The following is a 16,949-nucleotide window of genomic DNA, read 5'->3' on the forward strand; positions in this document are numbered from 1 at the left end:
AGGTAACATTCTATACAGCCCAGCAACTTGTCTGTTTCATTTAATAATGTATTCAAGCAAGCTCTTTAAGAGTGAAAAGGATTTACTTTCATGCTACTGTCTTCTTTGAACTAAAAATAGCAACTTTCCAGTAAAGTGACTTTTAGAAAAATTCTAGTTGAAATAATCTTCTAGAAATGTCAATGTTAACTGTAATTCAAAATAGGAAAGACAGATTTTCAACCAAAATAAGGTTAGAAGCTGTATTTTGGGTAAGTTAGAGAAAGGGGCACTCTAGTTATATATGGATGCACGTGACATACCTGAAGGCTAAACTGCATCAAGTGTGGCAGGTTAATATGCCAGCCAATGTTTCCATGGTATCAGTTTACATTAAGCATCTGGTGTTCAGAGTGGGACCTGGGTTGGAACCCTGGCTCTGTCATCAACTACATATGTGACCTTAGGTAAGCTATGTCCAGCCTCTGGACCTCAGTGTCCTTGTCTTTGAAGTAAGAGGATTGGACTAGAAGTTCTAACCTCTTTATGATCTTCGGTTCTGCAACTTGAGAAGGGCACTATTCTGCCAGGATGGAGATCCAGTTTTGAATAAAAAATCTTATGACCTGAGCAAGACAGCTCTTTTGGGCCTCAGTTTATTTATCTGTAAAATGAGGAGATTGGACTAGAAAGGAGCTAGATCTTTTCTAGCTCTCACATTCTAGGACAGTGAGTCTTCAAACTGAATGTGTCTAGGATCAATTAGGGGTCTTGTTAAAATTCAGAGTCTGATTCAGAAGGTCTGGGGCAGAGACTGAGTTTCTCATTTCCAGCAAATTTCCAGGTGAGGCAATAACAAGGTATTTGGATGTTAAACTATTAGGAAACCTTGTTAGAGATATGGAAATGGGCAAAAGAGAATATTGTATGTCCCTTGAGTGGAGTATTGGGGGATTATCTGATGCTATAGGAGCGCACACCTTTGCTTGCCTTTCTGTTAACTAGCTATTGTTCATCTCTGTAAGAATAGAAGCTAAATTATGGAATATGAGGCCGGGCACAGTGGCTCACACCTGTAATCCCAGCACTTTGGAAGGCCAGGGTGGATCACTTGAGGTCAGGAGTTCAAGAGCAGCCTGGCCAACATGGCGAAACTCCTTCTCTACTAAAAATGCAAAAATTAGCCAGGCATGGTGGTGTGCGCTTGTAGTCCCAGCTATTTAGGAGGCTGAGGCAGGAGAATTGCTTGAACCCGGGAGGCGGAGGTTGCAGTGAGCTGAGATCGTGCCACTGCATTCCAGCCTGGGCAACAGAGTGAGACCCTGTCCCAAATAAATAAATAAAAATGTAGAATATGGATACAGTAGTCCCCCTTATGTTCAGTTTCACTTTCTGAGGTTTTGGTTACCTGCGGTCAACCAAGGGCCGAAAATATTAAATGAAAATGTTCAGCAATAAATAATTCATAAGTTTTAAGTTGCATACCATTCTGAGTAGTGTGATGAAATCTTGCTACATCCTGCCTGGGATGTGAACCATTGTGAATCATCCCTTTGTCCAGCATATACACGCTATATAGCTACCCAACTTAGTAGCCATCTCGGTTATCAGACTGACAGATCACAATAAGAAGGGTGAGGACAGTACAATAAGCTATTTTGAGAGAGACCACAGTCATATAACTTTTATTACCGCATATTGTTACAATTGTTCTATTTTATTATTGGATATTTTTGTTAATATTTTACTGTTGCCTAATTTACAATTTAAACCTTATTATAGGTATGTATGCATAGGGAAGAAAAACAGTATACATAGAGTTCAGTACTGACCCAGTTTCAGGCATCCCCTGAAGGTCTTGAAACATGTCTCATGAGAATAGGAGGGACTACTGTAATCATGTGATGAATTTTCTTTGGTAGAGATACGATTTCAAGCCTGTAAGAAAGAAATGGCTCCCAAACATTACTTTTTCCCGTCCTATAGGATATTAACCAATTTTGCACAATTAGCAAACTCATTTCAGTATTCTTGACTGCCCACATATATGAGTTCTTCAAGTTCTCCTTTAAACCGGTTTTACCTTTTTGAAAATTATGCTCTAACACCACTGGTTCTTTGCAATTCATTGATTTGTTGATTTATTACAAGCATGAAACATTTGCCGGGTGTGTTACAGTGCGGGCATGAGATATACAAACTCCTCTAGGAAAGGGAAGGCATCATGCTTTCCTGACTCCCAGCACACTTGCCAGGTAAGAAAAGTACCTTACCCCAAACCTATTCTTGACCAGGTAATTCCACCCCCCGCCCCAGGGATAGAGGATTACGCAATATAGTGGAAGAAGGTGCCTCACTAATCAAGCGGTCAATTAGGAATCAAGAGGTCAAGACCTGCCCAAGCCCAGGAGGCAGTTGTTGCTACGCTGGGATTCAAACCCTGAGGTCTGGGCTACATCCCAGGGCTCTTTTCACCAGCTGCCGCCTAGTTTACTCTGAGGCCACTAAATCAACGGCTTTCATCCGTCTGCTGTAATTATAATAATTTGAGCCCCACACGTCTACAGCTTTGCCGACGCCAGAGCGGTTGAAGGGCGTGCCAGAGGCCGGGGGGGCGGAGCCCAGGGCCGACGCGCAGACGCCCCGCCCGACCCGGCGGGCTGCTGGGAGTTGAGGACTGGGTTGCTCTCTCTCCTTCTCCGGTCCCGCCCCCTTCTGTCTGTGTCGACGGCGGACGCTATCTATAAAGTTGTTGTTTTGACAACATGGCGGCGCCCATGATGCGTGGCAGGGCAGTGCTCGCCTAAAGGTGGAAAACGAGAAATAGAGGAGCCGCAGGCCAGAGCCTGTGAGCAGGTAAACCCCTGGACCGGGCGCAGCGAGATGAGAGACGAAACCCGGTCTCTTCTTCCTCCGGCTCGGGAGAGTCTGACTTGCTGAGGGCAGGAAGGGAAGGTGCGGGCTGAGTTAGGTGGTCCTGGAACGTTGCGGTTTCCACACTGAGAATATCTGAGATGCAGGTCTTCAGGATCTTTGAGCCACCTACCCCACTGATAGCTCTGGACTCTTTCCCAGAAAAATGCACATATACACGTAGTTTTGTACTCAAGCTCCCCTCTCCACTGCTCCCCTATCCCAGTTCATCCTTGGATCTTTGCTCCCCAGACTAGGGGTTTAGACCCAGTTGAAGGTCATCCCTTGCCTCTTTGGGGCCCACAGGTCGTTTTCACATGTTAGGGCTCCGAGGTCCTCAGAAAGATGAGGTTCCAGACAAGAAATCTGCCTGAGGTCACAGGTAATTAGTAGCTGCAAAATCCAAGATACTTATTTGTTTTCACAAAACTTGGTTTCTTTAAGATGAATTTTCCCAGGTGCATTCTTGCACTTTCTTTTGAGTGTTGTGCACAGATGCCCTTGTGTGCTTCTCCCCTGTGTTCTGTTTCTTTTTCTGCCTCCTACTCTTCTAGGCTTCTCTGTCCATATATGATCTCATTTTTGGTCCAATTCTCAGGCGCTTCCTATTCTCAAAAACCTTAACCTTAAGCTCCAACTGAGATTGAGGTCAGGGTTGATTCTAAAGAGGGGTGGATTAGTGGGAATTGATTCTTTGGAAGGATGTGGAAGAAGAGACAAGATTCTAAGCATCTAGGGACGGAACTGGAGGAGCTAGAGCTAAGGAAGAAAAGGGCCAAGTTGATCATAATAAGACATGAGCCACACCTTTCACATCGTCATATCCTCACAGCCGTTTAATAAAATGGCTGCTCTTCACTGTCAATAAGAGGCAGTCCATCAGGGCTTTGGTGGAGGGGTACTTGGAGTGGCCAAGAACAAGGCCTGGGAAGTAAGGGAAAGGAATAGGGCTGAACCCTAGGAAGTTCAGTGATGAATCACAGCCGTGAATAGTGACTATATGTTGATTCTTGTGAGTCCCCTTATGGGATTAGAATTTGAGTGGGGTCTTGGGGACTCCTAACCCCAAAAGATATGAACTATTCTTAAAAAGTCTTAACACAGGTTATCAGATTACTCCCCCAAAAAGGTGGAATCAATTTATGTTCCTACCAGCAGTTATTTTAAAATGCATATTTCTTTTCATTTGCCAATCTGGTAACTGAAATTTCATTGTTTTAATTTGCATTTATTTGATTAGTTGTAAAGTTTATCTTTTTCAGATTAACCATTTGTATGTTCTCTTTATTAACCATTTATATGTCATCTTTGTTATTTTCTTTTGCCCATTTTAAAATTTGATTTTAGTGTTTCTTTTCTCACACGTGACCTCAGGAGTAGAATAACCTTTTGTTTTTGCAGTTTTGGTGAACATTTTCTCATAGCTAATTGTTTGCTTTCCAATTCTGTTCTTAATGATTTTGATATACAGATATTTTACATTTTTAGCATCAGATTTATTAATATTTTCCTTTGTGAATTTTTTCATTGTTTCATTGGTTTTATACATTGTTTTATACATTTCATTGTTTTTATACTCAGGACAGAACATCCTGCACCCTCTTAAGATTTATTAAATACTCATCTGTAGTCCAGGCGCGATGGCTCACACCTGTAATCCCAGCACTTTGGGAGGCTGAGGCAGAGTGATCACGAGGTCAGGAGTTCAAGACCAGCCTGGCCAACATAGTGAAACGCCATCTCTACTAAAAATACAAAAACTTAGCTGGGCATGGTGGCGTGTACCTGTAATCCCAGCTACTCGAGAGACTGAGGCAGGAGAATTGCTTAAACCCTGGAGGCGGAGGTTGCCATGAGCCGAGATCACACCATTGCATGATCTCATTGCGACAGTGCAAGACTTTGACTAAAAACAAACAAACAAACTCATCTGTATTTTTATTTTGTTTTATGGTACTTAAAAAAATTCTTATTTATTTTATTTTATTTTTTCTTATTTCTGCTTTTCAGATCGAGACCTACAGATAAAAAATATTATTTAATCTGTCTGGGATTTACTCCAGCTTATGATTTGAGGTGGGACTCTAATTTTAAGTTTTTCTCCTCTCTGTCGAATAATCTATTACTATCTAATCTGCTCCTGCTTTTTAAAAAAAATGAACTTTAAATGCTTTTAAATACCCAGATCTGTTTCAGGATTCTCTAGTTCACTGGTTTATTTAAGCAAAGCAGAGGTCATTAGTGAGCCAGGTATTATGTAAACATTTTTAGAAAGCTTATTCTTGTTGTGTAGACAGAGCAGTTTAAGTCACTGTATTTTATAATTTTGTTGTGCCCCTTGGTTTCTATTTGAGAGGATAGCCCAGAACACTCCTTATGTGTTCTTAGGGGATGCTGTCTAGGAGAGAAATGGCAAGCACCCATCTATGTGTCCTCTGCTAAATGGCGTTCTTTGGCTTGCAAAGGTATGAAAGTATTGACTTGGCAGGAGAACCATAAAATCTATGACTTCTATATAATTAGGGAGTTCTAATTATAGAAACCTAACCCCTAAAAATATATGCAGTTGCCTTAAGTGTAAAAATGTATGTATATTAGGTCGGTCATATGGAATTGCTAACATTTAACCAATTTCATATAGATCAAATACCTGTAATCAGATCTGTGTACTTGAAAATAGCCGAGCCCAACTGATAGAGCATTTAGTTTTCTTTTTTTCTTTTTTCTTTTTTTTTTGAGATGGAGTCTCACTTTGTCACCCAGGCTCTAGAGTGCAGTGGTGTGATCTCGGCTCACTGCAACCTTTGCCTCCCAGGTTCAAGTTATTCCTCTGCCTCAGCCACCCAAGTAGCTAGGATTACAGGCGCACATCACCATGCCCAGCTAATTTTTGTATTTTTAGTAGAGGAGGGATTTTGCCATGTTGGCCAGGTTGGTGTCAAACTCTTGACCTCAGGTGATCCACCTGCCTCAGCCTCCCAGAATGCTGGGATTACAGATGGAACCACTGCCCCCGGCCTAAGGGAGATTTTGTTTTAAAGTCTATACTTTACCCCTAAAGAAACAAGAGGTGTTTAATGCAGTGAGAATGTCAGTGACTTTGGCAGACCAACTTGTAAGATGCCCACATTATGTTGGTATCTTATGTGAGCATGACACTCACTGTTATAAGCCCATATTGACCTTCCTGGCAACATTTGTGTTCCAGTACCTTTGTGAAACAGGCCAAATCCTAATAGAAGTTGAAATAATTTTGAGAGACTCAAAGAACATCAGCTTAGAGTGCTAGGTTTCTTTATTTCTGTCTTGTTTTGAAAAGATCTGTTTTCATCTGTTTTTTCAGTGTAGCACTTCTTGAATGCTATTATGCAAGAAGGGGAAAGTTTAGGCTATTTAGTCTAATATTTATATCTTAAATATTTGTGAAATATTTGATGAAATCTCACCTCAACCCTTTAAATAGCAATAAAACATGAAACTTCTTCAGTGAGGTCATTTCTAGAATTTACTTGTGGAAGAAGCCAATGAAACATTAAAATTGAATTTTCAGTTACAACTGGATATCCTGGTAGGCCCCAACCTATGAGTTGAATTCCAAAAAATAGCACTCACCACGACTACACGTTATATATTTTTGTTTCTTATCTGCCTCCCTTACTGTTTGTTTCTTATCTGCTTCCCTACTGGTATGTAAGTGCCATGAAAGAAGGGACTCTGGGTCAAGTGTGGGTGGCTCACATCTGTAATCCCAGCACTTTGGGAGGCCAAGGTTGGCAGATCATGAGGTCAGGAGTTTGAGACCAACCTGGCTAACATGGTGAAACCCCATCTCCCTAAAAATACAAAAATTAGCTGGGCATGGTTGTGTGTGCCTATAATCTCAGCTACTCAGGACGCTGAGGCAGGAAAATTGCTTGAACCCAGGAGGCGGAGGTTGCAGTGAGCCAAGATCATGCCATTGCGCTCCATCCTGGACAATAGAAGGAGACTCTATCTCAGAAAAGAAAACAAAAAAAAGAAAGAAGGGACTCTGTTTTTGTTTACTGCTGTATCCCCAGTGCTTAGAACAATGTGTGGGCCTAATGGTACTCAATAAATACTTGGTGGTGGCTCATGCCTGTAATCCCAGCACTTTGGTAGGCTAAGGCAGGTAGATCACTTGAGCCCAGGAGTCAGAGGTTACACTGAGGTATGATTGTGTCACTGCACTCTAGCCTGAGTGAAAGAGCAGGACCCTGTCTCTAAAAAGTAAGTCAATAAATAAATAAATATTTGGTAAATGAAGGAGAAACTAAATGAATTATCAGTCTTCTAAATAGTGGTTATTTTCAGGTTCAGCCTACAGGGTATATTTAACTCATAATATGTATAAAAATTGCGAATAGTAGTTAACAGTTTCTGGCCCTCCTGGGAGGCCTGTATTTAGACCTCTTCTGATATTTGAGCCTAAGGCCAACCCAACATGTGCTTGAGCTCTTCTGAGGCTCGAAGACATAGGAAGTGAAGCCTGCTGGAGAGTCCCTGGGCTGGCCCACGGGAAGGGGAGGGAGGGCACTCCATGCCTTCCATGCAACTGGTAAGGTTGTGCAGGAGCTGGCCAGTTGATGGTCTCCATTTTTTTCCTACAGGATTTTTGCATTTTTGATGTTAGGGGTCACTGACCCTTTATATTTTCTATTAAAAAGTTTGTGTTTAGCTCAATTGAATTGCTATTCTTTTCAGGGAAATAAATCATTAAAAGAGTAAGGGGAAAGCACAGGGCCATAACAATGAACTGTGACAAATGGAAAGATAAGCTCTGGGGAGGGTTTGAGGCAGCTTATAGTGTGCTTTCTGCCCTCTTTTTCAGGGCCTTCTCACCTTCTGAAGAATGGCTTCTGCTTGGCAGAGATTGGGTTTTTATGCCTCTCTTCTGAAAATACAGCTAAATGGTGGGCCAGATGTCATCAAGTGGGAAAGAAGAGTAATTCCCAGATGTACCAGAAGTATCTACAGTGCCACGGGAAAGTGGACAAAAGAGTATACATTGCAGACAAGAAAGGATGTTGAGAAATGGTGGCATCAGCGATTAAAAGAACAGGCCTCCAAAATTTCAGAAGCTGATGTGAGTATTCTGAGAGATTCTAAGAGGGTAGAGAAGAGGGGCTGAAGGTTTGGACCCTGGGGTTAGACTACCTGGTTCAAATAAGATACTAAATATGTGACCTTGAACTAAATTGTTGAATTTCTCTGTGCTTCAATTCTCTTATCTGAAATGGAGAGTGATCATAATAGTGCCCACCTGCACTATTGGGAGGGGTAAATGGTTTGGGAGGCATAAATGAGGTGATATAACGATAGTGCTTACAAGAGTTTCCAGTGTGGTGGATGCACACAGTAATATTGTGCACGAGGTATATGGCAGACAGCAGCAGACCAGATGTTTTAGAGCACATTTACTAGGGGAAGCTCATCAAAATAGGAGCTCTACCAGATGATGGGTCCTTTGTGGTCCATTGCATGGTGGGGCAGCACACAGATTTCTGGCAAGGTCATATCTGAGACTCCAGGAGAGGCACCTGGGCTCCTCGCTGGCTGCATGTTCTGAGAAGTAACTGCCCCTTCCCTGGCATGACCTTAGCCTCCAACTCTGTTCTGCGGCCTCAGCGTCATAGTTTGGGGGATATCAGCCCTTCCACTGTTGTGATCTGGGGTAGGGTCTAACCTTGAGGTAGCAGCTACACGTGTTAGTGGACCCTTGGCTTCTGCACCAGGTGTATCAGCTCGGCACTCTACCTGAATTAATGGTGGAAGTATAATACTTGGCTGCAGCCAGTTTCCATGGAGTGCTCTCTGTTCCTTTTCTGGGAGGCCAGCCTGCTGGGAATCAGTCTGGAATGTGTTAACCCTTACCTCTTGATATTGGTCAAAATGACAGGTGGGAGATGTGATTTGTTACATGAAATGTTTGAATCTGATTGGAGTTTTACTCTTAAATTCTGATCATCTCTTTGTAGTAGTTATAATCAAATAACTTAAACTTCTATGTTTAATAAAGAGATTAGGCCCAAGGCAAGCAGCTGAATAAGTGCAGCTGCACAAGACCACACCTCTCTAAACTTGCCTTTTCCCCATCTCCTGATTGTGTCATCACATTCATTCTTTCTATAAGATTGGTGGTTATGAAAAATGAGTGAGGGGAGGGGAGCTATTTGTGTTAAACTGAAAGATGGTTTTGAGCAATGGTTAGAAAGAAAAATTGCTATTGAGAAAGATGTAGTGTATAACAAGTAAAATGAAATGGAAAAAAAAGGAAAGTTTGAATGTAATGCATAATTTTACAATGAAAGTTTGACTTTTACCTCATTAAGAAGTGAAAAGCCCTTGTGTCAACATCATCAGACTAATGTAACGTAATAGATTCTGAAAACAAACTCTTAAGGAGCAGTTTAATTCTGAGTGAGGACAGTAAAATTAGCTTTCTTTCCCCTTTTGGTTTAGATGATCATTTATTGACTTCCAAACATTTCGACATTGTAGCTTATTGATTTTGTGACATCTCATCCTTAAGCATACAGTTTTTTAAAATGTTAAATGAATCAAAAGAAATTGTTTTAGTAATTGGGGAGATAGCATAAGGGGCATTGTGTGTGATCCCCTGGCAGCCCCCTATCAGGGTTTAAATCAAGGAATGGCAAAGCAGAGCGAGCATTCAGTGAGTGAGCCAGAGCCTGGGCTGCAATGCTGGCTCTGCCCCAGGAAACCTGCGTGATGCAGGACACATCATTTAACATTTTGGATTCTGGGGCTCCTTACATTGTTTATCTCACAGAATTGTTTTGAAAATCAAATGAGAAAATCTGTGACTGAACGCATTTTACAAACGGAAGTGGTACATAAATAAAAGATACACGAAGATCAGAACATGGTGTGTCTATCAGGAACTGAGACTATGATGGAATGCTCATGGATTTTGAAGCATTTATAATCGATCTCACTCTGGTATTAGATTCACTTGAAATCCACTCAAATAAGTTTTTCAAAATGGAATGTCTTGTCATCAACATAATTATCATTTAAAAAATAATTTCCATTTAATGAGCATTTAACCGTGTGCCAGGTACTGTCTTTCAGTTGATTATCTCATTTAATCCTGAAACAACCCAGTGGGTAGGTATTATTATCCTTATTTTTAGAGTAAGAAAACTGAGGCTCAGAAAGAGGTTTAGGCAATTTGCCAAGACATGGCAGAGCCAGGATTCAAAATCAAGTGTGTGTTTGATTCCTGAGCTCATGCTTTTTTACCCAGAAACCTTCTTTTGTCTCACCTTTGATTTACAGATAGCAAACTGATCCCAAAAGGCAAAGGAATTTGCCCAAGGCATCACAGCTAGTGACAAAGCTAGGACCAGAGCTAGGGCTCCGGACTTCTATTGAGGTGCTCCTTTTACTCTGTCATTCTCTAGACTCAGCCACAGCTCCAGAGCGTGATCTATAAAGAGGCAGAAGTCATCTTTCTTCTAAAGTCAGAACCTGACAAAAATAATAGGACCCACTTATAAAAGCCATCCTTTCCCCATCACTTAAAATCTGAATCTCTTTTAAAGGCTTAAATTCTTACACTTTTATATAATTATGAAAATTTCCCTTTCAATCAGATTCTTGCTCAATTATAACAGAAACCCCCATCATTCCTTCTCTCTTTTCCACTCCCAGATGATAGAACTCATTTCATTGTCACAGAGGAAAATGACTTAATTCATGCAGAAAAGCAAAAGGCAGAGACAGGCAATAAGCTGAATACCTTTTCTGCAATAAACAAAAATCTTCATGCATATTAAAGACTTAAGAAAACAATACTTTTCTATGTATCTTTTATGAACTCAGATTTGGATTTTGGCTTAGCTAGTATATAATTATTCATTTGATTTTGCTATTAATTTAATCTTTATTGAACAAATGTAAAAAAAGATGTTAGTGAAGAAATTACAGGTGGAAAATGTTTGGGGCAGGATTGTTAAATTAAATATATAACAAACAGTATAATAAAAATAATTTTATGTAAAAAATTTCAAATGAAAAGCTAGAAACAGCTTAGATCAAGGATTTTACTGTTTTTCTAAGCTCCCAAAGAACTCTTAACAGCTATTTTCCCATATTCCTAAAAATTTCTGAAGAATAAGCCATATGCCTAATTCATTGTAAGGAGTAAGGCATGAATTGAGTGGATAGTTTTCTTCTGATTCTGCACTAAGTAAAAGGATGGGGTCTTGTACCTCCTTGGAGGGACTTGCTCAAAAGCTGAGAGGGTTATTTGCCACTCACTTTCTTAAGGACAGTTATTAAGTTCCTGAGTTCCCACCGACCCCTGAATCTCAGGTCCTCTCTCACATTTCTGTGATTTTCCTAAGAGTTATAAATCTGCAGTTTCTAATTAAAGTGTGTGACCAATGTGTTGCTTTCCATCCTGTTTGTATAAATCCATTGTAGTTGTCATTTCAGCAGTTCCAGATGATTTTCTAATTTGTGTATGATCCAGATTTCTTAATTGTTCTTTTTTTCCCATCTCTTCCTTCAGGCAGCTTAACACTCCTTGGTAATTTCTAGAGGATGGGCAGCACAAAGAAAAGTTCTATTCTAGTTTTTGTGGGGGGTTTTTTTGCCACTTGCTAATGGTTCCGTTAAAGGTTTGTTTAACTTCTTTGCTGAAGGAAGTTTAAGAACTCCTTGGCAAGAATCTGATTTCTGGTTTCTTCTGCTCTACTGATTATATTTGGTTTATGTGCATTATTAGTCATGCGAACACTCAGCAAACAATATTTAAAAACCCCCTCCCACATATGTACACAAAAGAAGGGTTATGAATATTCTGTTTTGTGTTTGTTTGCATTACTTCGGGGGAAGCAAATTGTTAAAGAACTTGAGTAAAGTTCTAGGAAGGGAATAAGGCCAGGAAGAAAAAAACAGAAGGCAGGAATAAATAAAACAAAAGCAGAAATTCTGACCCTCAGTGACCAAACAGAATCAGTCACCCAGTTACCTGTTGCTCTTCCTTTCTCCCCAGCCCCTCCACCCCTGACCCCGTCATGAGATGATTTAAACTTGGGTGTGGGGAACCCTCCTATTACTTGGGTAGGATTTGTGAAGTTTGCTGGATAAAAAGTGCTCCACAGGGGTCAGTTATTAGGCTTTTGGAGCACGAAGGCCAACGAACATTTATCCAACATCTTATGAAACTCCTGCTGGCACTGGGGGCAGGTGTAGAGAAGGAGGTGACTAAAGCACAGTCCTTACCCTTGAACAGTAGGTCCCCCTAGTAGGAGTCCATTCAAGGACTACCATCTTTGTTTGCCTTACCCATTCATGTGCACACTCATGACAGCATTCATCATTTTACCAGGGGAAGAATTAAGACGCCAGAAGTCAGTGATCTAATAAGGACTCACTGGCCTGTGTTCCTTCTGTTCAGATACATGTACAGTTTTCTATGTTTCCCATGATGAAACTGCTTCTTTGGAAGCTGGAGAGTTACATAACCCTGGTCTGAGGCTGCTTATTTATCATCCCTGGAGAACAACAACCTTCTCCTTTGTTAAAAAGATCTTCTCATTACCTTTCCATTTCAACATTTTTGTTGAAAGATAGGCTGTCAATACAATGGGGAAACTCAGGACCCAAATTGGTAGCTTAGGATCCTGTTGTTACTGCTAAACCTACGTCAGAATGCAGCTATAGAGAATTTAGGAAGAGACTCCATTTGTAGAGATGTTACATCTATGTGATTCAACTATTGCTTCTTTGAATTACATGGATATATGTATGTGTTAGAGCTTCCTTCGGAAAAACAGACAGTTCTTTAAGGACCTAGATGGAAGCTGTCTTAAAAGAGAAGTATTGTTTTGTTTTATTTTTAATGGAGTAGCCATTCTTTTATTCCTTTACTTTCCTAATAATCTTGCTTTCACTTTCCTCTACAGACTTGCGCTGAATTCTTTCTTGCGCGAGATCCAAGAACCCTCTCTTGGGGTCTGCATTGGGACCGCTTTTCTTTCTTTTTTTTTTTCCCCATAGGGTATTGGGGTACAGGTGGTATTTGGTTACATGAGTAAGTTCTTTAGTGGTGATTTGTGACATTTTGGTGCACCCATCACCCGAGCAGTATAGGCTGTATCCTATTTGTAGTCTTTTATCCCTCGCCCCCTTCCACCCTTCCCCCCAAGTCCACAAAGTCCATTGTATCATTCGTATGCCTTTGCGTCCTCATAGCTTAGCTTACACATATCAGTGAGAACATATGATGTTTGGTTTTCCATTCCTGAGTTACTTCACTTAGAATAATAGTCTCCAGTCTCACCCAGGTCACTGCAAATGCTGTTAATTCATTCCTTTTAAAAAAATAAGTTCTTAAAAGAGAAAAAAAAAATAAGATGTATGGGTAATTAACACTTAGAGGTTGTTTGGCATTATTTTGGACATTTGTTAACTTGAACCAGGGCTTTGAATTTTGCTTTTTGACATTTTAATTGATTTACATTCTGGAAACAGTCTTTTTAAAAGGAAACTTTTAAAATGTTAAATTATTACTTTGCGCAAAATGCCAAAATGTTATGTATACATGTGGAGTTCCCAGAAAATGCTTAATAAATACTCATTGTCGTTCTTTCCTAGAAATCAAAGCCAAAATATTACGTGCTTTCCATGTTCCCTTATCCTTCTGGTAAGCTGCACATGGGCCATGTGCGTGTCTACACCATCAGCGACACCATAGCACGGTTCCAGAAGATGAGAGGGATGCAGGTAAGAACAGGTGCCTGCTGGAGCAGCCCTTGTCTGCCCCACGCAGGGTCAGCATATAGTAATATGTGTTCAAGACAAATGAAGAAAACCAACTTTAGTTAAGATTAGGACAGCTTTGAAGATGGACATGAAAAGCTCAGTGTTTCCTTGTATGAATTAGAAGATACTATAATAAAGCATCTAGGTTAATTGGGGGGCAGCTATGAGTTGAGTGTTGTGCTGGGGTGGAGATCGTGTGGGAATGGGGTGAAAGGTAGATACAAATGTGGATAACACTGATAGTCTTCCCAGGAGATGCTCACCCCTGAGTAGAGAATCATTGTATAAGGAACTGAGGTCAATAGTACAAATACACATCAGTGCTATGAGTGGCAGGTGAGACTGCAAGATATTTCTTTCCATTCTATTTGTTATTTTCCATATTCTTTGGGCGTGTATTTCTTTTCGTTTTTTTTTTTTCTTTTGAGACGGAGTCTTTCTCTCTGTTACCCAGGCTGGAGTGCAGTGGCGCAGTCTCAGCTCACTCCAACCTCAGCCTTCCGGGTTCACGCCATTCTCCTGCCTCAGCCTCCCGAGTAGCTGGGACTACAGGTGCCCACCACCACGCCCGGCTAATTTTTTGTATTTTTAGTAGAGACGGGGTTTCACCATGTTAGCCAGGATGGTCTTGATCTCCTGACCTTGTGATCCGCCCACCTCGGCCTCCCAAAGTGCTGTGATTACAGGCGTGAGCCAATGTGCCCGGCAGACCATGGATTTATTTTCTAATGGAAAAAAATAATTTTTTTAAGAAAAGGTATTAAACAACTCTGGGGAGTTGGGGAAGGTGCTACTAAAGAAGGAACATCTGGGCCAGGCACCTGGCTCATGCCTGTAATTCCAGTGCTTTGGGAGGCCCAGGCAGAAGGATTACTTGAGCCCGGGAGTTCAAGACCAACCTGGGCAATGTAGCGAAACCCCATCTCCACAAAAAATACAAAAAATTAGCCCAGTGTGGTGGCACACACCTGTAGTCCCAGCTACTCAGGAGGCTGAGGTGGGAGAATCACTTGAACCTGGGAAGTCAAGGCTGCAGTGAGTTGTAATTGTGCCACTACACTCCAGCCTGGGCAACAGAGTGAGACCCTATTTAAAAAAAAAAAAAACAAAAAAACCTGATATGGGCCTGGAAAGATGAGGTGAAATTTATTGTGAGAGAGGAGGACAAACCCTTCCTTGGCTGATGTGGGCCATTCCTCTTTACCCCATTGCCTGCTTTTTAAAAAAAATTTTTTGAGACAGGGTCTCATTTTGTCACCCCGGCTGGAGTGCTGTGGTTGCAATCACAGTTCACTGCAGCCTCGACCTCCCAGGCTCAACTTCTGACTCTGTCTCCAAAGTAGCTGGGACTATAGGTACGCGCCACCATGCTCAGCTAATTTTTTGTATTTTTTGTAGAGACAGGGTTTCACCATGTTGTCCAGGCATGTATTGAACTTCTGGGCTCAAGCAGTCCACCCACCTCAGCCTCCTAAGGTGCTAGGATTATAGATGTGAGCTACTGCACCTAGCCCAGAGCCTAATCTTTACTAGCAATCTTTAGCAACACATCATCTTTAAGATGGGTGTTGGATAATCCTAGTATCTTCTTTAACCACCTACGAAATTGGCAGTATTGAAGAAGGGCTGAGAGCATGGCCCATTGAACCAGACTGCTAGGATTCAAATGCCAGCTCTTAACACTTACAAGCTGTGTGGCCTTTGAGTAGTTAATTAATTAACCTCTTCAACACCTTGTTTCCTCTGATCTATAAAATAGGGATAAAATAGTACCTGCCCCATTGGCCTGTTACAAGGATTCAAAGAGGGTGACTATGAAACACTTAGATAGCCAGCACACAGTATGTAACCAATTAAGTATTAGCAATTGCCAGCAGTGGGCAGGAACCTGCTCACACCAGCTCGTGAGAGTCACCTATGTATATCTCTGCCCAATGTTGTGTTTATTAGTCACTTTGGTAGCTTGAAATCTGCCATTAAGGGAGTATTTACACCATGGCAATCAGCAAACCTACAAATCATGGCCTTTTCCTCCAGAGAGCCAATTGTTAATTAAACATTTACTGGAACCCCAGTGGCCATTGCTACTGTGAACTTGTCAGGGCCTATACAAATGATATCTGCTGCCTCTCAGTTCTTTATATTTTCTTTTAGCAAAGTAAGTGCATCCATTGTCATAACTGGTTTGAAATTTTATGCTGAGCTGACATTGGCTGTAAGAAGTATTCCTAAAAGAGGGTCACGTTGTAATGTCTTTGTCACTTGAAGAGTTCAATAACTTTATACTACCAAATTCAGAGATTTGTGTTCCACTTTAAGATGGCTGAGGGTGTTTGTCTCTCTGGTTTTTATCAGATGTTATTTTTCCCAGATACTGCTTTTCATTATTTCTGCTCCATTTATTAGAAAGAGGTGGGACAGGCCAGGTATGGTGGCTCATGCCTGTAATCCCAGTAATTTGGGATGCCAAGGTGGGCAGATCACCTGAGGTCAGGAGTTCGAGACCAGCCTGACCAACATGGGGAAACCCCATCTCTACTGAAAATACAAAATTAGCCTGGTGTGGTGGCCTATGCTTGTAATCTGAGCTACTCGAGAGGCTGAGGCAGGAGAATCGCTTGAACCTGGGAAACAGAGGTTGTGGTAAGCCAAGATTGCACCATTGCACTCCAGCCTGGGCAAAAAGAGTGAAACTCCATCTCCAGAAAAAAAAAAAAAAAAAGAAAGAGGTGGGACAGAATGAATTGACTCTTTGCCTAAAGTACAATCTTTTTTTTATTTTATGTATTTTTTTATTGAGACCGAGTCTCGCTCTGTCACCCAGGCTGGAGTGCAGTGGTGCGATCTCTGCTCACTGCAAGCTCTGCCTCCTGGGTTCATGCCATTCTCCTGCCTCAGCCTCCTGAGTAGCTGGGACTACAGTTGCCCGCCACCTCGCCCGGCTAATTTTTTGTATTTTTAGTAGAGACGGGGTTTCACCCTGTTAGCCAGGATGGTCTTGATCTCCTGACCTCGTGACCCACCCGCCTCAGCCTCCCAAAGTGCTGGGATTACAGGCGTAAGCCACCATGCCCGGCTAAAGTACAATTCTTTATCTCACTGGGATAAAGAATCTAGTTGTGATTCTTTAACTAGATTTGTCTGAATTTTTTTTTAACTTATGCCAACTTATTTCGGACAATTAGTGAGTGCAGGCAAATTGCTGACAGTTAAGTTGTTTTTTTTTTTTTTTTTTTTTTTTT

General features: G+C 41.3%; 1 protein-coding gene across 3 annotated transcripts in view; it reads left to right on the plus strand.

The window, feature by feature from the left end:
• Positions 1–2,660: 2,660 nt before the first annotated feature.
• The window catches only part of LARS2 (leucyl-tRNA synthetase 2, mitochondrial), a 163,964-nt gene continuing 149,675 nt past the window's right edge, over positions 2,661–16,949 (plus strand). For 2 of the 3 annotated variants that reach the window (XM_017849609.1, XM_017849611.1), the window contains exons 1-4: positions 2,661–2,835; positions 4,903–4,968; positions 7,742–7,996; positions 13,540–13,668. In XM_017849609.1, the coding sequence (XP_017705098.1) occupies positions 7,763–7,996; positions 13,540–13,668 (363 nt within the window). In that variant the 5' untranslated portion in view covers positions 2,661–2,835; positions 4,903–4,968; positions 7,742–7,762. The remainder of the gene's footprint in view (positions 2,836–4,902; positions 4,969–7,741; positions 7,997–13,539; positions 13,669–16,949) is intronic. The other variant, XM_017849610.1, reaches the window with a different exon arrangement.

The sequence above is a fragment of the Rhinopithecus bieti genome, unplaced genomic scaffold (genome assembly GCF_001698545.2).
Source record: "Rhinopithecus bieti isolate Rb0 unplaced genomic scaffold, ASM169854v2 scaffold_31531, whole genome shotgun sequence".
In the NCBI taxonomy this organism is placed as follows: Eukaryota; Metazoa; Chordata; class Mammalia; order Primates; family Cercopithecidae; genus Rhinopithecus; species Rhinopithecus bieti.